Source organism: Mus caroli, unplaced genomic scaffold (genome assembly GCF_978045245.1).
Source record: "Mus caroli unplaced genomic scaffold, Mus_caroli_1 scaffold_1, whole genome shotgun sequence".
Lineage (NCBI taxonomy): Eukaryota > Metazoa > Chordata > Mammalia > Rodentia > Muridae > Mus > Mus caroli.
This window is the reverse complement of record NW_028227256.1, coordinates 120,070,353-120,092,147: the sequence shown is the minus strand read 5'-3', so window position 1 is coordinate 120,092,147 and position 21,795 is coordinate 120,070,353. Positions and strand designations below refer to the sequence as shown.

At 38.1% G+C, this 21,795-nt stretch overlaps 1 protein-coding gene across 3 annotated transcripts in view; it reads left to right on the top strand.

Annotated features, from left to right (window-relative positions):
• Dpp10 (dipeptidyl peptidase like 10) overlaps positions 1-21,795 on the top strand; it is a 1,511,806-nt gene that overhangs the window by 1,347,694 nt on the left and 142,317 nt on the right. For all 3 annotated transcript variants that reach the window (XM_021165015.3, XM_021164934.3, XM_029476885.2), the window contains exons 6-7: positions 11,625-11,677; positions 11,775-11,856. In XM_021165015.3, the coding sequence (XP_021020674.1) occupies positions 11,625-11,677; positions 11,775-11,856 (135 nt within the window). The remainder of the gene's footprint in view (positions 1-11,624; positions 11,678-11,774; positions 11,857-21,795) is intronic.

The window sequence follows — 21,795 nt, the reverse complement described above, 5'->3', positions numbered from 1 at the left end:
TATTGTGTCCTAGGCATCTGTGTTTGAGGGATTTCAGGTCTAGGTGCTGATTTCTGGGTTTATCTTTGCTATACATTATATTTGTTTTGTTTCTTCATTTCTGCTTCCTCACTAGATTTTCAGAGAGACGAGTGTTGGCTGTATGTTGTTGGTTTACTGGTCTGCTCTGCTGGTGTGTTCATAGAGAATGCTTGCTTTTATTGGAGACTGAAGGAAGGGGAGGCCAGAAGGAGATTATTTGTTGCAGCTCTAAGGGTATCCCTGAGGATTGGATATGGAAAAGCAGGTAGCATGATGAAAGTGGGTGGGCATCCTACCTGATCATCTGGAAGGAGTGGCCTGTGGTTATGTAGCTATGTCTTCACTAGTTAGGGAATAGAGCATAGTGATGAGGGTGTGTGTGGGGGGGGGGGTTGAGGCCAGGGAGGATGGTCTGTGGGATCAACAAAAAGTATGGATAAGGGGAATGTAAGACTGTAGATGGCATTGTGTTACAGTACTAGGAGTGATTCTGAGGATTGGGTCTGTGGGAATAGACAAAGTGGAGAAGATCTGTAGGTAGCTTACCTGGTTTTCTGACAGGTGTGACCTATGTTTGAGGAGGAATTGTCTGCATCACTTCCTCACTTAGGGGCCCAGTGATAGCAATGAGGGGAATGAGGCTCGACAAGGTGGTTGGTGGAATCCACAGAAGGCAAGGGTATTGCTATCTTACAAATAGGAACTTAAATCTCATTGTAGAGAACTGTAATGTAACAATAGGATGATGTCATAACATAATATGGCACTTGGTACCACAAAAAAGTACTGTGATAACAGAGTTGTGAACTGTTATATTATAATATGACACTGTGCATACACAGTAGGACAGTATTATGATACGACCTGTTCCTGTGATATCTCCCAGAATACTGTGATGACTCAGTAGAGCAGGATGGTGACATTGTTGGGAATTTTGTTAACATACAGGATGAGTCTGATAGTACAACATATATAAATATTGTGATACCAACTTAGGGTACTTCGATGGAAATGTACGGCTTCAACTTGGAAATGCTATATTGTGCCAAAGACTTAGACTTTGGCACATTAGAGTATTGTGATATCACAACTGGGAACTTTGTTGGCATAAAAATGCAATGTGATAGCAAAATTGGAGATTCCTCTGATACAGTATAGCACTGTGATATTAGAGTAAGGCACTCTGATCTCAGAATAGGTTTTGTTGTTTTAACACAATAAGATAGTGGGATGACATAATAGAACACTGTGATGGGTATTCTATAATCACTATCCTCACATAATATGTCATGGATATGTCATACTGAACACTATTCTCATACAACATGTTCCTTGGATGTCATAACAAGGCACTGTGATGGTACAGAAGAGCAGTATGATAATATAAGTGAGTATTCTGGTGATGGCATAATAGAGTGTTGTAACTCCAGAGTAGGGCTTTGTCATATACCTATATGGCATTGTAAAAAAAGCAAAAGGTTCTTTGACACAATATAGCATTGTGATAATATAGCACTGCACTGTGATGGCATAATAAGTGAATGTGATGGCAACTGGCAAGTTGCAGGTTCTGTTGGCACAGAAGAACACTTTGATAGTACAATAGGGCATTATGATGATACATTATGGCATTGTGATTTTACCATTGTTCATTGTGATATATACCAGGTCAGTGTGGTGGCACATTAGGACAGTATGCTGTTATAATAGAGCTCTGTTGTATCAGAATGGATCTCTTTCATGTCTCAATAGGGCATTGCCATGTCATATTGGGGCACTATGATAACACAATATGGAACTATGATGACACAATAGAGCACTGTTATAATGACACAAAAAGATTCCGTGATGTCACAAAAGGACATTATGGTGACACAATAGTGAACTGTATTGTCACAACAGGTCACTGTTATAGTACAATAGAACACACTGGTGATGCAATAGGACTTGGTGAGGGCATAATATGACATTGTGATGACATAATGGTGTACTGAGATGTGCCAACAAGACACTGTTTTAGTGCAAACCAGTATTGTTGTGGCAGAATATGACATTGTTCACTCTTAACATGGTATTCCCTTAGCACGATAGAGCTTTGTGACTGGACAGGAAGACATCGCAATGGCCCAGTAGGGCACTGTGGTAACATAGTATAGCACACATTCTCAGAAATCCAAGATGTGCATTAGTAGTTGAATTGAAAGAGAGCAGGTTCTAAGTTGCAATATCAAATTCAGTACCGGCTCTTTCTTGGTTTTATTCTACCATTCTCTAGTACCTATGAACAGTGCAGCAGACACATGAAAATATTTTTTGAGAATGTAAATTGTTCTGAATCAATCATGGTGTTGATTCTGTAATTTACAGAGAAAGATGATTTCAATTATAATAGAGGTAGTCTTAATACTATGCTTTTTCAGTGTTTTTTCCTGTTCTAGTTGGGATTTCTATTGCTCAGATGAATGAAAACCAAAAGGAAGTTGAAAAGGAAAGGGTTTGTGGAACTTACACCTTGTAGTACGTCATCCAAGGAGGTCAGGCCAGGAACCCACGGTGTGTTAATAGAAGTAGGAACAGATGCAGAGGCTCTGGAGAAGTACTGCTTCCTGGTTTGCTCATCCTACCTACTTTTGGTTGCATCCAGGAGCATCAGGACAGATGTGACAGTTATTGCAATGAGCTTGGTCCTCTCACGTCAACATGAAAAAAAATGAACCACCACTATGTCCACAGAAAAACATGGTAGAGGCATTTCAACTGAGTTTTCCTCTGTCCCACAAAACTCTTATTTTGTGTCAAGTCCATATAAAACTAGTCATATAAATTCCTTAGTATGTCTCTCTCAGTTTGAAACATGACACAGGAAGATAATCAGAAACCTAAGGTGAATTGTTATGGTTGGACTCAGCAAATTTACTAGAAGGCAAATTTTAAACGCAACTTTATCATTTTATGAGGTACGAGCTTCTGTTTCTTAGTATTTGTGAGCTTTTTTCTTAGTATTTCTTTGTATTTGTGAGCTTCCTTCGCCATGTTAAAAGAAACCATCAGAGCCTTTGGGGAAAAAAAAAAAGTCTTACATCCAGAAAGTCATTTCCCTGTTTGACTCTTTAAGAGAAGTTAGCTACTTCTGTATGTCACATTTGTTTTCAATATCATTTGTTTCCAAGCATGAATCCTTTAGTAAGTGTAAATGCAAAGCTATCAGTAACAAAGCTTGTCTTAGGGCATGAAAAATCAAATTTTAACAATCTTAAAATGGAATTTTCCCACTGCACTTATTAGGAGGTCTTACTAATAAGTTAATATTGGATCCAGTCATACCACCACCCCACCCCACCCCCCAAATGTTATTAAGGATATATGTATAATGCAGTAAAAAAAAAACACCTTTCTCTGCTAAAAAGATGAAACTCATTTACTGTCTTCGGAAAACTTTGCTTTTTCAAACTGTGTATTAGGCTTGCTTTTGCCTAGGGATGGTAAGTATTTTCAGATGCTCAGAAATGCATGGTTGTAATTCATTCTTTTGGGGGGTGGGGTGGGTTAGAGTAATTCTTTGATCAGTAAAATTATACTTAATATTTGCTGTGGTACTTACCTATTCTGGGAGCTGACAAAGGTTCTTAAAAGCCTAGGCTGACATGTCATGGTTTCTTTTACTGTGATAAAACACTAAAACCAAAAGCAGCTGTGGAAGAAAAGGTTTATTTCATCTTGTAGCTTGTAGGGAATTCAAGGCAAGAACCTAGAAACAGAAACAGATGCAGAGGCCATGAAGGGATGCTTCGTACTGCCTTTGCTCCTCAGGGCTTTTTCACCCTAGTTTTTTACTACACCCAGGGCCACAAGCCTAGGGATGTCACCACCCACAGTAAGGTGGGCCCTCCCATATCAATCATATTTCTAGAAAATGCACCACAGCCTTGCCCACAGTCCAGTCTTCTCAGGGTTTTTTCTTAATTGATGTTCTCATTTTCTTCTTTTTAATTGTTAATATTTTTTATTACGTATTTTCCTCAATTACATTTCCAATGCTATCCCAAAAGTCCCCCATACCACCCCCCAACTTCCCTACACACCCATTTCCATTTTTTTTTTTGGCCCTGGCGTTCCCCTGTACTGGGACATATAAAGTTTGCGTGTCCAATGGGCCTCTCTTTCCATTGATGGCCGACTAGGCCATCTTTTGATACATATGCAGCTAGAGTCAAGAACTCCGGGGTACTGGTTAGTTCATAATGTTGTTCCACCTATAGGGTTGCAGATCCCTTTAGCTCCTTGGGTACTTTCTCTAGCTCCTCCATTGGGAGCCCTGTGATCCATCCACTAGCTGACTGTGAGCATCCACTTCTGTGTTTGCTAGGCCCCGGCATAGTCTCACAAGGGACAGCTATATCTGGGTCCTTTCAGCAAAATCTTGCTAGTGTATGCAATGGTGTCAGCGTTTGGAAGCTGATTGTGGGGTGGATCCATGGATATGGCAGTTTCTAGATGGTCCATCCTTTCGTCACAGCTCCAAACTTTGTCTCTGTAACTCCTTCAGTGGGTGTTTTGTTCCCAATTCTAAGAAGGGGCAAAGTGTCCACACTTTGGTCTTCATTCTTCTTAAGTTTCATGCGTTTAGCAAGTTGTATCTAATATCTTGGGTATCCTAAGTTTTGGACTAATATCCACTTATCACTGAGTACATATTGTGTGAGTTCCTTTGTGATTGTGTTACCTCACTCAGGATGATGCCCTCCAGGTCCATCCATTTGGCTAGGAATTTCATAAATTCATTCATTTTCAAACTGACATAGAACTAAATTGTGCCAAGTTGCTATAAAACTAGACAGAACAATTTACTCTGAGTCAACCTCATAGGCAGACATATCAGCACTCAACTAGAATCTTTCCTTTCTCATTGTCTCAATGCTTTTTTCAGTCATGATATCTTCTTGTACCTGAATAAATTCCAATAAAGATTGAGGGTTTTGGTGTTGCACTCAAAAAGGAGAAATTCTAGGAGATAAATCTTATATTCAATGCCACTACTGTTTACATAGTTGAATTTCATTCTCTTTGCATATGGTACACTTGTGTTGGGAATAGAAACCTAGGAGTATATTTGACCAATCAAGGTGATCTGAAGCTGGTGAATGTGATATCTTTTTAATTCGTTGGAAGAAGTTAGTTTCTGATATATGGTCCCAAGAATCCTGTGAACACATAGAATAAATAAACTAGCTCTTACTAGTAAAGGCACTGTTAGTTTAATTGAGCTTTTAAAATAAATATAACCCTTATCTTGATCATTGACAACTTAAGTCTTACAACATTGAAAACTTCGCTACATCTCTGACTTAGGGTTGGTGCAAGAGTGCTCTGTGGTTCCTGTGCTGAATCCTAGAGAACATAATGGTTACATTTCTGTTTCATTATTGTAGTCGAAGGAATATGAATTTTAGTATAGGTAATAACTTTAATCCAATCTTGGCTTATATGGTACATTCACACAATGGAATTTTATCTGCCCAGGAAAGAAACTGAAATTTGCAGCAAAGTGTCTGGAAATGGGAACAATATTAAGCGAGATACCCCTCACTCAGAAAGACAACCATTGCATGTTCTCTCACATATGTATACCTGAGTTTCTACTTTATGTACACGTGTATCAATGTGAAAGTGAGCATTTGTAGGAGCCAGTAAACTAGAAAGCATCCAATGGGAATGGGACCATGATAGAACACATGTTATATGAAATAGGGAGTGGGTATATTAGGGTCAGCAAAGGAGGGTTTACATGGTGGGTATTCAAAAACTCAGAATGTATATAAATGCCTCACAGAAAACATCTACTTCATAATATAATAAAAATAAAGTGAATAAAGATAAGAATGAGAAAAATCATGAAAGTAATTTAAGCTGCTGAAGAGCATTAAATATGGCTTCCATGATCTCCTGCTCACATTCCCTTTTATACAGTGTTTGTTTCATGATCAAAAGGCCTTTCTGTAATGGAATTTTTAAAGATACTTTTTTTTTGGTAAAGCCTTTCCTTACAATGTTATGAGCTGTATTTATGACAGGAAAGTTAGCTATTTCATAGCTTCTGCTCTTAACACTGTAATAAAAATAAAGCCTTGCAAACAAAAAGGTCACCATTCACTCCTCTTAAAAGGTGTCTCTAAAATAAACGTGGATGCAACCTATCACCAACTTTCAAAAGAAACAAACCTCTCTCATCTGTGCTGTCTGCTTGCTGTGTCATTGTCATTCACAATAAATACCATTAATTCAAACTACTTTCTCTCTGTTTGGTTTTCCTCACTGTTTAAGTTGATGGCAAATGCATAATCCCATTTTAAATATTCTCTGGGCCATAAAATGCATGCAATTTTATCAGTTTTTCAGTTTAACTGCAGTCAGAGAAAGCTTTGATGTCCTGAGTTGCCAACTCTTGTATAAGCAGAATTACTGCATCATGAGGTTCCTTTTTCTTGTGAGTATAACTCTCCTTGACATGAACCCTCACAGATGTCTTAGGTAATAACTGATATTTGAAGAAGGGAAAACATGTAAAAATTAGCTAAAGGATGAAAGCACTGATGTGATCTGATATATTACATCATCTTTCTAACATTGAAATCTCTCTTGACTTTGGAAATCACAATTAACTCATGCATAGTCCTGTCAATGAATTTTTGGAGAGTAGCTTCAATGATCCTGTAGAAATAAATCTTTTACACTTGATTTAGTGCAGAAGATAAGAAGTGATAGAACACGAATCTGCAGAAAATCCAGAGTTGTGCTTGAGTATGAGCTCCGTGCAAGACATTATTCAGACAGATTAACCCATGTAACAGACAGATGTGGGTTCAGGTTAGGACTCTGTTTCTCACTTCAACATTCAATGTTAATTTTAAGCTTTAAATAGCCTCACTTAGGATTATAAATATTATCTAATTCCTTAGGTTGACTTAAGATCATTGTTAGAACAGGAATATGCTTCTGTAGTAAGCCTTGGCTTATTCAGCCCAATGTTTCTGGAGTGGTTAAGTACAGAGCTTGAGTCCTGGCCATCCTGATAAGCCAAATTCAGCCATCCAGTCTCAATATTCAAATTAATCCTACAAGTAATGGAGAAAATCAGAGAAAGAGATACATGCAATACCGTCACACTAGAAGGACAAACAGGTTCAGTGACTCCCAAGTTTATCTCCAGGGTCCTGACATGAGGTTTAAAAAGGTTAAAGTAATGGATAACTGAGTAGCCATGATCAAGGTGGAGAATTTTCAATGGGTTCTGACATTTTTGCATCCAGGAACAAGAAGCTGGATGGCAAGGCATAGATATTAGCCAGATCAGAAACAGATACACTTCCAAAGGAGGAAGAAGGCTGGATATAAGAGAACATTTGGCAACCTAAACAGACTCATTGTATAAAGCATTTGGGGCTTGTCTGTTGCATATCATGTTTTCTTAAGGCTGTTGGGATTGCATGGAATTTGGTGCTCATTTGCATAACATGGAATCTCTTACAATGCTCTGTCTAATTACTTTACATCTTCACTTTACATCTTTACATCTTCATGTGTGTGGTTTATTATTATCATAAACCATATAGGTCACCTGTAGTTTGTTGGTGGCTCTGTGCCACAAAAGTGGGATTTAGGTGGCATTAGACAGCAGTTTTAGCTTTTCTCTTTTCTGACTCATTTCTTCCCACATTAACTTACCTGCCTCTGGCTAAGAATTCATCAAACAATCCTAGACTTCATTCTACTTCGCTGCCTCATAAAATGTAGGTGGCTACTACATTACTCCTCAATTTAAAGTTTGATTTGCCTTGCCCTTTCTTGATGAGATAATTTCTAGACTAATAATAAAAGACTCAAATGCTAAAGTATACTAGAAATATGACTTAGTTGACTTTAATTCTTCCTATAGGATTGAAGTCTCCGGGGCCTTCCTTGCTACAAGCCACACTAGCATTTATATGCAGTGGTCTTGTACAGCTCACCTCTAGCCAGGCATGTCAGCGAGACTTTATGAACTCAGTTTCTGCTCTTACTGAAAGAGACAATTTCACAGAAAACTTTCTGATTCTCTTATGTTCTTTTTGCTCCCACTTCTACAATGATCTCTAAGCCCAAGGATTGGGAGTTGTATTGTATATGTTATCCTCTGGAACTGGGCTACCCTACTTTGAAGTTTAAAATTGGTTTTCTGTAATGGTCTCTGTCTGATGAAAAACCATGTAATTATATCTCAAAATAAAGAAAAGAAATATTTTTTAAAAGAATACTGTTTAAAGGTAGGAATGTTCTTGAAGGAAAGATAAGGAGTGAGTTTAAAACAGTATCTTTCAGTAGAAGTATATTTAGTTAACTACACTTCTCACTGAATATCTACTTTTTACACTGAACCAGTGTTTTACAGAGGGAAGGAGAGAGGGAGTATATAAAGACAGAGAATAGAGAAAGGGTTGCAGAAGGGAATGAGAGAGAGAGAGAGAGATAGAGAGATAGAGAGAGAGAGAGAGAGAGAGAGAGAGAGAGAGAGAGAGAGAGAGAGAGAGAGAATGAAAGATTGTCTTAGGGTTTCACTGCTTTGAACAGACACCATGACCAAGGCAACTCTTAAACACTATTTAATTGGAGCTAGCTTACAGGTCCAGTAGTTCAGTTCATTATAACCAAAGGAGGAAACATTGCAGTATCCAGGCAGGCATGGAGCAGAAGGAGCTAAGATTTATACATCTACATCTGAAGCTGCTAGTGGAAGATTCCCTTCCAGGCAGCTAGGAGGAGTGTCTGAAAGCCCATGCACACAGTGACACACCTACTACAAGGCTACACCTACTCCAAGAGGGCCACGCATTCTAATGGTACCACCTCCTGGGCCAAGAATAGACTAATCATAACAGACATAGAGACAGTATTTATATAAGACTGTCTTTCTTATCCTATATTCTTATCCTATACTCTATATTCTACTATGAGTATAGGACCTCAATCTAATTCTACAAACTTATACAACAACATATATTTGTGGTCATTGCAGGAGAATGGAATGCCCTGCTTATGCATTGTAAAATAAAAGGACATGAAACTTACAGGAAGGAAATTTAAGCTCTGCACAGTCCTATATTCTATGTTATCTTTGAAACATTTGGCTTTGCAGCACATATATATAGGATCAAATCTCTATAACACTATTCAATCTGATCTAACTTTTTATTTATTTATTTTGAAAACACTGCTTATGGTTGACCTTTTTTTAAATTAAGTATTTTCTTCATTTACATTTCCAGTGCTATCTCAAAAGTCCCCCATACCCTCCTCCCCACTCCCCTACCCACCCATTCCCACTTCTTGGCACTGGCGTTCCCCTGTACTGAGGCATATAAAGTTTGCAGGACCAACGGGCCTCTCTTTCCACTGATGGACGAATAGGCCATCTTCTCATACATATGCAGCTAGAGACACGAGATCTGGAGGGGGGGCGGGTTACTGGTTAGTTCATATTGTTGTTCCACCTATAGGGTTGCAGATCCCTTTAGCTCTTTGGGTACTTTCTCTAGCTCCTCCATTGCGGGCCCTGTGATCCATCCAATAGCTGACTGTGAGCATCCACTTCTATGTTTGCTAGGCCCCGGCATAGTCTCACAAGAGACAGCTATATCAGGGTCCTTTCAGCAAAATCATGCTAGTGTATGCAATGGTGTCAGCGTTTGGAGGCTGATTATGAGATGGATCCCCGGATATGGTAGTCTCTAGACGGTCTATCCTTTCGTCTCAGTTCCAAACTTAAAAGACCAGTCAGGGCTATAAACTGAAGATAATTTCCAAGTGATCTTCCCTCATGATATACCTGCAGGGGAAAAAAAAAAAAACATGTTGCAATTGGCTACAAATCAGAACACATATGTATATTTCCTGTTCTTCAACTCACATCAACTGAAAAGCAGCTAAAAATTGTCTTTTTTTTCCATTTTTCCCTAAGTATGTATGTGGTATACATACATGCATACAGTGTGTGTGTGTACATGTCAAGGCCCAACAATTGGTGTCAGAAATTATTCTCAATCAATTTTCCTTTGTATTATTTAAGGTGGGGACTCTCTTCAAGCCACCTTGCTCTGGGGTTTCCCGTCTTTGTCTTCTGTGGCAGGAATTGTAGTAGGGCTACCGAGACCACCTACCATTTATATAAGTGCTGAAATCTGACATCTACAGCCAAAATTTCCATGGTTTTCTGTGGATTTAAACTCTGGTCCTCATGGTTACACAGCAATACTTCTCATAATTAAAACATTTATCTGGCCACCAAACTCAGTATTTTAGGTTCCCTCATAAGTACTGGTAACCTTTAGACTAGCTATTATAGATGGAGACCAACCTCCCTGGCTCTACCAACTCATGCTTCCGGCATTACTTTAGTTATCTGTTTTGCTCCTAATGTTAAATCATAGAAAATGTGGCAAGATTAATGTGGGGTTAGAAACCTGGACACATTGCTGTTGATCAGTGGCAGGGTGAATGGCTTCTTTGCACTACTAACAGAGTTCACACATTTATCTGCTATTAAGAGCAATTGCCCAGTCGACAGGTTGCTTTGGTGAACAGAACTTTCAGAGATAAAAGATGTTGACAGAGGCAGGCACATTTCTCATTTCTTTGTCAGCTTTAATGGTTCATCTACAGTTTTAAGCTTGAAGTCAGTGCTGTCTTTGGCAGAATATATGCTAAATTTGGAATGATGCAGATAATATCACCATGCATTACCAAGGATGACATGTAAATCCATTAAAAATATCTTAAAATTAAGGGTAAGAGAAGTGGCTGAGTATAAAGTCTATGCCATACAAGTATAAGGAGCTGAATTTGTTCTCCAGAACTTATGAAAAAAATAGACATAGAGATCTCTCAGTGCTTAAGCATCCTGGATTCTTTTCCAGAGGATGAAGTTTTGATTTCCAGAACATAAATAGTGGCTAATAGACATTGGTAGATTTAGTTCCAAGGTATCTGACACCCCTCTTCTGGTATCCATGAACAGTGCGTACAGAGTGTGCACAGAAATATATTTAGGCAAAATATTCACATGCATACACTAAAAACAAATCACTTAAAAACGGCTAGACATGGCAGAATTTGCCTGTAATTCCAGTTCTGGGAAAACAGAGATAGGAGAAACCTTGAGGCTAACTAGGCAGAGTAATTGAAAAGCCTCAAAACAAAAGCAAAAAGTCAAAAGCAAGAAATCATAGATGACAACTGAGGAACTAGAACCTCAGGTCCCAACGGGCTGTATACTCACACACACACACACACACACACACACACACACACACACACACACAGAGGGAGAGAGAGACAGAGACAGGCAGAGACAGAGAGAAATGCAGAGACACAGAGAGACAGAGACAGAGATATGCACATGTGGGGGTTAGGTAGAATAAGAAGACGCATTTCCTAGCTAAAATGTTGCAAAAAAAGCAATAAACATCTTAACTGGCATATTTCATATGTCTTGTGTTTTCCCTAATAGTGTGCCTTAAGATCAATTCTTTACAGAAAACTGTTATTGATTACTCTATTCTTTTTTATTTCAGATTTTTCATTACTCATTTACCGCTTCATATTTGATTTACAACATACACACTGGGTAAGTTCTTTGGTTTTCTACATTTTATGAGCCATTGTCACACTGAGTTGTCACAGATATCAGTTTGTTCATGTGAAAATATTTGCATCTTTTCAAGGGAAGTGTGGGAGTTGAATCCCCCAGAAGTTGAGGACTCAGTGTTGCAGTATGCGGCCTGGGGTGTGCAAGGACAGCAGCTGGTAAGCCTGCTCAACCCCAGACCCTGTCCAGTGAGGCCAAATGTCAAATCTTTACAAAGCTCACTTCCTTGTGTAATTTATCCTGCAATCCTTGATGTGTTCCTCTACATTACTTACCTTTCATGGTTCCCTAAGAATAGGTGAAATAAGGATTGGGAGGTAGCTCAGTAGGTAAAGCACTTGCCAAGTACCATAAGGACCTTGGATTTAACTATTAACTCAGATTGTAGTACCAATTAAAAAGCTGGTTGTGATGGTTTGTAGATACTCACAACCCCAGCACAGGAGGGTCCTTTGAACTTCCTGGCCAGCGGATAGGGCCCACTTAGTTCCATTTCTCTTACAATATACTTTCTAAAACAACGGTGACTGGAAATGACATTCAATTTTGACCTCTGGCTTACCGTACATACATGCATGTACATTCGCTGCTACATGTGTGTGTGTGTGTGTGTGTGTGCCTGAACACACACACACACACACACACACACACACACACACACACACAAGAATATAATGAAATGATGTTTAAAACTATTTGCTATTTGTCCAATTTAAAAAGTGCTTAGCAGGCACTGTATGGTCAAAGTTGTAATTAATAATAAAAACAGAACAAATTAGGTTAGGATATTGTCTTACATCTACACAACTCCCCCTACCTACCATTGTCAACTATTTTGCAAAATTTATTTTCAATTTCTATACTCCTAAAGTAGTGGAAACATAAATATTTTACAATTATTTATATATTTATATATGTATTTTGCCATTGTTTTTCATTTGATTGTTTGTTTGTTTGTTTGATTGGTTGGTTAGTTTTGAGATTGGGGCTTGTGTAGCCTAACCTGGTCTTCAACTACCTATGTACACAAGGATGACCTTGATCATCTGATCCTCCTGCCTTTACCTCCTACATGCCAGGATCACAGGCATGTACTACCACATGCCTGTGCATTGATAACTCTGTGAAATCAGAAGACAACTTGTGAGACTCATTTGTCTCCTTCCATTATGTGAGTCTCAAGAGGACCCCCTCTGGTCCTCAGGCTTCAAGGCATGCTCCTTCAGCCTCTAACCTTCTCTAGGTACAAATGATACTAAGTGTTTTACTTTTGTTGTTTTTATTACAGGCATAGAAGATTGTAGGGTTCTCCAAGTTCTATCTATTCCTTACCTAATACACTTGATAATAATATTTTATAAGATTAATTTCAATTTCTATTGAGATGTCTTTTTTTTTACTTATTCTTTTAATTCATGGTAGTTCAGAATTGGTGTTAACATTCAATTGTATTGTTTAGAAGCAAGTCCATACTTTGAATGTGACGTGATTTGCATGCTTTGTGTAATTAATACAAATTTTAGTGAATGTGCTGTGTGGAGTATTGTGTAGATTCACCGTGCTGGATGCTTTTCTCTACTGAGACTGTTAGAGAAATACCCATAATTCTGTCCTTATTCAAGTTCCCTTACTAATAATGTTGGATGTCTGACATCTTTTTTGGGGTACTGACAGTTTTACATGATAGAATTGGACTATGTTTTCAAGAGTAAGGCGATTTAAAAATGACAATTATATCTAAAATATGAAATTGATTTTATGATGATTTAATCAACATGTATTTATTTACAGACCTCAGTATAACCTTTGAAATGTCTTTTAATTGTGTTTAGAAACATCTCTATGTTTTAAAAATTAAAATTGATAGTTCAACATTAGCCAGATGGGCTTGAAGTATGTTTCTTATTTTCTTTGCTCTTCAATGTCTTCATTAATTAAATAAAAACATCTGTACCATCATATCATGATACAAATTTTGAATAATACTTCATTTGCCATAGGCCACTCAACATTGTTGTTTTTAGAAATAATTCATTATAAATTTAATCCATTTATAAATTTAAGTAATCATTTCTAATGCTGCAAGATTTAAAAGGGTGACACTAACAATTTAACAAACAGACTACAGAAAAGTGAATGGTTATTGGATTTTCATTGGATATAAATCATCAAATCTTAAAGTAAAATGTCATTGAGATGGGGTCTATGTCATTGTCAGATCAGGTGACTTGGCCAAGACATTATCCATGGTAATATTTTATATTCACCATTGCTAAAATGAATTCATTTAACTTTGTTTTTAATCATTCTTCATTGACAATGCTATGTCATTTTAAATATCTTTACATTAAAGATATGATTTAAAAAATTTCTATTTGTAAGCCTGAGGAAAATGAAGAAGGAGCAATAAGACTAGCTGGAAGAAAAATATGAGAGCCACATCAATTTTAAGGTCACAGTGTGACACCCAGCAATATTTTAGTATCTGTGTAGAACAGTGCCATGATACATAATCAATATTACTGACATATTTTTATAGTGATTTGGTGGAAGTATTTATTCCCTAAAATGGAAACTGAGAGCTAAGTGTAATGTAAAGTCTCTTTTGAATGAACCTTGGGTCTACTGACCAGCAGGTAGCAAACTAACCCCAGAGATCTTGTCTCTAGATATATATGTAGCAGAAGATTGCCTAGTTGGCCATCATTAGGAGAAGAGGCCCTTGGTCTTGTGAAGATTATATGCCCCAGTACAGTGGAATGCTAGGACCAGGAAGCAGGAGTGGGTGGCTGAGGAGCAGTGCAGGGGAAGTATATAGGGGACTTTCAGGATAGCATTTGAAATATAAATGAAGAAAATATCTAATAAAAAAAAAAGAATACAATGTATTCTCAATATGGATTTACTTTATTTTCTATTTGGCTTATCTTTCTTTTCTTTTTAAAAAGATGCCCTTTGTATTATAATATTTGGTTATGTCTGTCTGTGTGGATACAATCACACATATATGGGTGGAGGTGCGTGCTGAGGCCAGAGGATGCTGCATTTACAGGCAGTCCTGAGTCTCCCAACTCAGCTGCTAAGAACTGAATCCAGAGTGTCTGGAAAGGCAGTGCTCACTCTTAAACGCTGTGCTGTTTCTCTAGCACTTACACTTTTATTTTCTACCTCTCTTCTTTCCACATCACCAAAGTAGAGCTTGGAGGGTCCTCCCAATCATTTCTGTAATTTAATATATTCATTCAGATATAACAGACTCCAAATAATACATGCAATAAGTAATTTAGTTGTTAAATTTTGTTACTTTAAACCTATCAAAGAGTTACTTTACATTATTTAAATTATGTGAGGTTTTAGTGCCAGTAGCTTCATGGTAAGTAAACCAGAGTTCTTAGAAAAATGCTTTTGTAAAACACCAAAATCTTTTATAAAACTTTTGAAAAGAAATCAGTATTTTCCAAGGTTACCCTGTTGTTCATGTAAACATGGATTCAAATAACATAAAAGGCATAGACACACAAAGGCCTAATGATGCATTTTGTATGAGAGGCTTTGTCAATATTTGAGGCTATCAGCAAACTCAGCAATATAATTTCATGACAGATGAGTCAGTGTAATATTTTAATTGGTTATGGATTCAATAAATTAAAAAGTTCTGGGTTGTATACTTCCTTCGGAATAATTAATTTCTGATCCTTGGTTATGCAGAAGAAGAGAAGAGAGGGAGTTATCTGATGTGTGTGATAAAGAGGGCTTACACTGGAGTTTCATTGATTGCCCAGGGTTTTCAGTTGCATTGTGGTGAGAGAAGAAATTTGGAATGTGGCGAAAGAATATGACAATACCTTAGAAGCAGCAAAAGCATTCAATTTCTGGGGAATATGGTGAACACATACAGCACTTTATCTTCAGTGAGTGTTTTATTAGAAGAAATTGCAAGGGAGAAGATTCTGGAAAGAGAGGACATAAGAAGCAACATCATTCTGCCTTCCCACTTAAACAGCCATCACACGAGTGGACATGCAAGTATTCAGATCTCCAAAGTATAAAAGTTTTAACATCCATTAGAATGCTTAGGTATAAAACTGTTGTTAATTTCATTTGATTTCTGCTTTTAGCTGGTCCAAAGACTTCTTCCTTTTGAGTGGCTGGCAGGAGTATATGTGATTTTGGTGTATGCCGGGAGCATGTGAGAGCCATGGTGAGCAATAGCACCTGAAATCCACCTAAGGTAGTTTTATTCTTAGGGCTAAACATTAAATGGATTTCAGGTGCTAGTCCTCAGAATGACTCTCATACTCTTAGTGCTAAAGGCCACTTCAGGTTTGGACTTGCATATACCAGGATAGGTGGCCATCATTTCAAGCTCTTCACCATCACTATTGCAAGTCCTCTGCACTGCCAAGTTAAACTTCTGGAGTATTAAAGAACACTCGACTTTTCAATATTGAGCTATTAGGTTTTGAGGAGAGCCAGCTATTCAGGCTAGTTGTAGAAGACAGGTATTTTAAGAAGCACAGAACACTAATCCAAAAGATTTAGGCCATTGCCTTAAGTGGTGGATTGAATGCTAATGGTCCCCAAAGGCTTACAAGTCTGATACTTGAGCCTAGTTGTTGGGCCTGTGTGAGAACAGCAGGAGGTATGGTCTTTTGGAGGAAGGGTGTAACTTGGGGTGGGCTTTGAGATTTCAAAAGCCAATGTGTTGTGGTTGGAACAATAGCACTTGATAGGATCATATATTTGAATACCTAGTCATCAAAGAGTGGCACTACTTGAGAAGAAATCAAACTTATCACTGGACAACTATCATTAGTACTAAGTTGTGACCTGTTTTGATTCTTCAGATTCAGTGGTTTTGAACCTCAGTTCACGTGTTCTTTTTCATTTTTCTCCATCTTAGTCAAATCCACTAAAAACTAATAGTTTATGGCTCTATTTTAAGTTACTTGGGGGTCAATAATTTTCTCTATTATGCTGGTTCCATTTCTGCTGTTATAATAAAAGCAACTTAAAGAAGAAAGTGTTTATTTTACCATAGGATGCAGAAAGATAGAGTTCAAAATGGTGAAGAAGGTATATCAGGAGTAGGAAGAAGAGAGATGACATTTTGTCTACATCTGGGAAGAATTCAGAGAGAACAGGAATCCCATCCTCCAATAATGTTCTTCCTCCAGCATGGTTTTAGGTCTAAATGTTCCATAACTTCACCAAATAGCATCTCCAAGCAGGAACTATATATTCAAAGATAGGAGCCAGTGAGGGACATGTGTCATTCAGTCCCACTACCTATTTTGCATTTTAATTCTATTCCATTTAACTCTGATTTTAAATGTATTATACATTTTTAGTTGCTAGTTTGGGGGTTAGTTTTCTTAATGGTATTTTAGGTTGAAAAATAGAATTTTTGATCTGAGATTATATTCAACTTTTTTTTTTTAAAAATGGATATTTTATTTGTTTACATTTCAAATGTTATGCCCTTTCCCAGTTTCCCTGCTGCATTCCCCCCGTACCCCATCTCCCCTTACCCTGCTTCTATGAAGGTGCTCACCCACACACCCACTCACTCCCGCCTCACCATCCTAGAATTCCTCTACTACACTGGGACATCAAGTCTTCACAGGACCAAGGGCCTCTCTTCTCACTGATGACAGATAAGTCCCCTTCAGCTCCTTTAGTCATTCCTCTAACTCCTCCATTGGGGTCACTCTGCTCAGTCCAAGGGTTGGCTGTCAGCATCTGCAACTGTATTGATCAGGATCTGGCAAAGCCAGGCAGGAGACAGCTGTATCAGGCTCCTGTTAGTAAGCACTTCTTGGTATCAGCAGTAATATCTGCATGTGGAATGGATCCTCAAGTGGAACAGTCTCTGGATGGCCTTTCCTTCAGTCTCTGTTCCACTCTTTGTCCCTGTATTTCCTTTAGACAGGAGCAAATCTGGGTTAAAATTTTGGAGATGGGTGGGTGGCCCCATTCCTCAACTGGGGGGCCATGCCTAACCTCTGTATATGGTCTCTATAGGTTCTCCCTCCCCATTGTCAAGAATTTCAGCTAATGACATCCCCGAGGGGTCCTGGGAGGCTCTTGCATTCCTGCCTTCTGTGACTTTCTGATTGCTACCTCCAGTTGCCCATCCCCCATTGCTACACCCCTCTGTTCAACTTCCTGACCCTCTGTACATCTCCTCCATCTCCTCCCATTCCTGATTTTGCTCTTTTTCCCCCTCTCCCTCCTCTCTTATTCCCATGCCCCTCCCATACTCTACTTCCCTTGATTATATTGTCCCCCTTCTAAGTAGGTCTGAACCACTCTTTTGTCTTTCTTCCTCTTGAGCTTCACATGGTCCATGGTCCATGAGTTGTATTGTGGGTATTTCATGCTCTTTGTCTCATATCCACTTATCAGTGAGTACATACCATGTGTGTTCTTTTGTGACTCATTTACCTCACTCAGGATGATATTTTCTAGTTGTATACATTTGCCTGTGAATTTCATGAAGTCATTGTTTCTAATAGCTGGATCTGCTAATGAGAAACTTAAGAGCAGGGCTTAATGGCACACAGCTGTAATTCCAGCTCTCGAAAAATAAAACAGAAGGATCAAGTGTTCAAGGTCAACCTGAACTACATACTGACACCATTTTAAGAAAGGTATTAGCTTTTGTTTGATTCCTCAATGAAATTTCAAAGACTATGAGCTTAACAAGAAAAATATACTTTCCTACATTCTAAAGTTTATCAACTAAAACAATGGTGTATGAAAAGTAAGGGAGAGAGGGCTTGGAGTATTGGAAATGGGAGAATAGATGGGAGTAGAGATTACTTGCTTGTTCTTCTTATATGGTGTCCTAAGCTACTGTATTGTTTATGTGACAAAGCAAAATGGCCAAGTTAGCTAATAAAGAAAACATTTAATTTGGGAATTTTAGTTCAAAGGGTTTTTATGACCATCATGGCTGGGAGCAGGGCAATAGGCAGGTATGATACTGGAACAATAGCTGAAAACTTACATTTGATCAACAAGCATGAAGCAGAGAGAGACAGAGACAGAGACAGAGACAGGGACAGAGAAAGAGACAGACAGTGACACATAGAGAGAAACAGAGAGAGACAGAGAGACAGAAAAAGACAGAGACAGAGGATACCACCAAATGGGAATGGTATGGTGTCTTAGTCATTGTTCTATTGCTGTGAAGAGACAGGACAACTCTTGTTTTAGAAAAAGAATTTAACTGGAGCTTGCTGACAGTTTCAGAGGTTTAGTTTATTATCATCATGGAGAAATGCATACACAGGCAGACATGGTGCTGGAGACATACCTGAGAGATATACACCTGGATCCACAAACAGCAGGAAGAGAAGAGGCACTAGGCCTAGCACTACAACACACTTCCTCCAACAAAGGATTGAAATTTCAAACAATTGTAAACTAGATTTGTTGGGTACTGGGAATTGAAACTAGGTCCTCTGGAAAAGAGGCCAGTGCTCTTAATTGCTGAGTCATCTCTCCAGCCCTTGAGTCTTGATTGCTAAAAGACTGCTCCATGGTAGGTGGCACCATTCCTTGTGTTGGGCTCTGAACTCTGTAAGAATGAAAGACTAGCTGGCAACAAGTAACAAGCAGACAGTGTAGCTGTATTCATTTTTTCTACTATTCTTTACTTTGAGTACCTTGTCATCTGGGAAATTATGGACTGTATTTTGGAATTATAAGCCAAATAAAACCTTTCTCACCAAAGGTGCTAGGTCAGGGTATTTTATAACAGTGACAGAAATAAAAGAACTTGAGCTATGGAGGCACTTAAACCAAGAACATCCTGACATGAAATACACATTGTGAGGTGTTCAGAGAGTTCTTAGGGGGAAAATTCCTTGGAAGGTGTACTTTAGTTTTAGATAGCACATACATTTTCATGTTTCTGGACTGGAAAGAGATTCTCAGGTAACAGAAAAAAATAGAAAGGAGGTATATAAACACATACATTATTATTTTGTTAATATATGTGTTTGTGCACATGTATAAACTTGAATGCACAGGAAAATATAAACCCTGAGTATTGGTCCCTGAGTTTTGTTTATCTTTCTGTCTGTCTGTCTGCTTGCCAATCATCTCTGTCTCTGTCTCTGTCTGTCTCTCTCTATATATACATATATACACATATACATATACACATATGTACATATGTACATATGTACATATATACACATGTACATATACACATATGTACATATGTACATATATACATATATACATATACACCTATATACATATACACGTATACACATATACACATATACACGTATACACGTATACATGTATACACATATACACACGTATACACGTATGCACATATACACACGTATACACGTATACACGTATACACGTATACATACATAGTTATAAATATATAGTTATATATATAAAACTATGTATTTATTCATTATGTATCATCTATCTATCTATCTATCTGTCTATCTATCTATCTATCTATCTATCTATCTATCTATCTACCTATCTATTTTGAGGCATCATCTCTCACTGACCTGGACCTCACCAAGTAGCCTAGACTGATTATATAGCAAGCCCTTAGGGAACCTCCTCTTTCTCTATCCTGAACACTGCTGTTACCACTACCATGCTGAGGTCTGTATATGAGTGCTGAGGATTGAACTCAGATTCTGCTGCTCCAGAACCTTACTGAGTAAACATCACCCTAGCTCTTTGTTAAGATGCTGAATAGGAGAATATGGTAACTTTGATCTACCCCTGCCCAATGTGAGAGGACGAAAAAGAACCAAACTGAGTAATTAATATGAGACATTTCTTCAAATTGACACCAGATGTAACTGCCATGGCAAGTGAAAGCATTTTATGTAATTTTCAATAAACCATTGGGTTACTTAGAAATAATGAAGCAAGTGAAATAATCATGTTTTTTTATTTGGTTTCCTACCACACACTGCCAGATCTCTGGCCTCTCTTATTATATTCTGTCCCTCATATGAATTCGATAGTAAATTGAAGGTGTTTCAGCAATGTAGATTTTAGACTTATAAATCAAGGTCATAGTCATTAAAGTGCATGCATACTTTGCATAGCTGCCACTAAGGATGTCATTTAGATGGGGCAACCATGTAAATGATAACTATGAACATTTAATACCAGATCTTTCCACATCATTTTAAGTGTTGCATAACTGTTATTCTTGCAACTGACTATACAAGGTTCTTGCATAATGATGTCAAGACTGGGGCAGTCAGCTGTCTAAACAATAACATAAGAATATGTTTTGTAAGATGAAATCTTTTATTATATGCAGTTCCTGGGGTGAAAAGATCTCAATTTGGAGCAATTCAGCACTTTAATAAGTTAGTAGGTTTTGAGAAATGACATGCAGAGGACTCCTTGAAGGACCCATTGTCTGCATCAGTGTCACAATCCATTCCCCAGGAACAGCTCCATGTGTCATTTTAACTGGGAGCTTCTTTCCAACAAGGAAAATATAACTGAAGATATGTGTACTTAATGATGTCATTGATATGTCTCAGCCCTTTGTCATCTTTTCAATTTCTTCTCAGAATACAGAAAAAAGGATTTAGTTATGACATTGATGTGGGGAGAGCAGTGGGGAGGAGACTCAAACCAAACAAAGCACAAATGACAAATGTCATCTCCAAGTCAACAGGTTCATATACTAAAAGAGAGAGCACTACAAGGAGGGAGGACATTCTATCCACAAGAAGAAAAGCAACCAAATAGAGGAGGAAGGAGGCATGGAGAAAGCATGTCAGAGAGAAGAAGAGTGAAAGTGTACAAACTGCAATAACATTATGACATTTCAATTATAATTAAGTATGTAGGAGTGTTCTTGCCAGTATGTATATGTATCACATGCATGATTACTGTCTGAAGAGCCCTGTATAGGACATCATGTCTCATGGAAGTCTAGTTACAAGCTTCTGTGTGAGTGCTGGATATCAAACCCGTGTCCTCTCTAAGAGAAACGTGTGCTCTAAAGTTCTTGAACCCTCCCTGATACCTTCAGGGTCACTCAAGAGAATATTTTCTAGTCTCCAAAAATTTGTGTTGTTTCT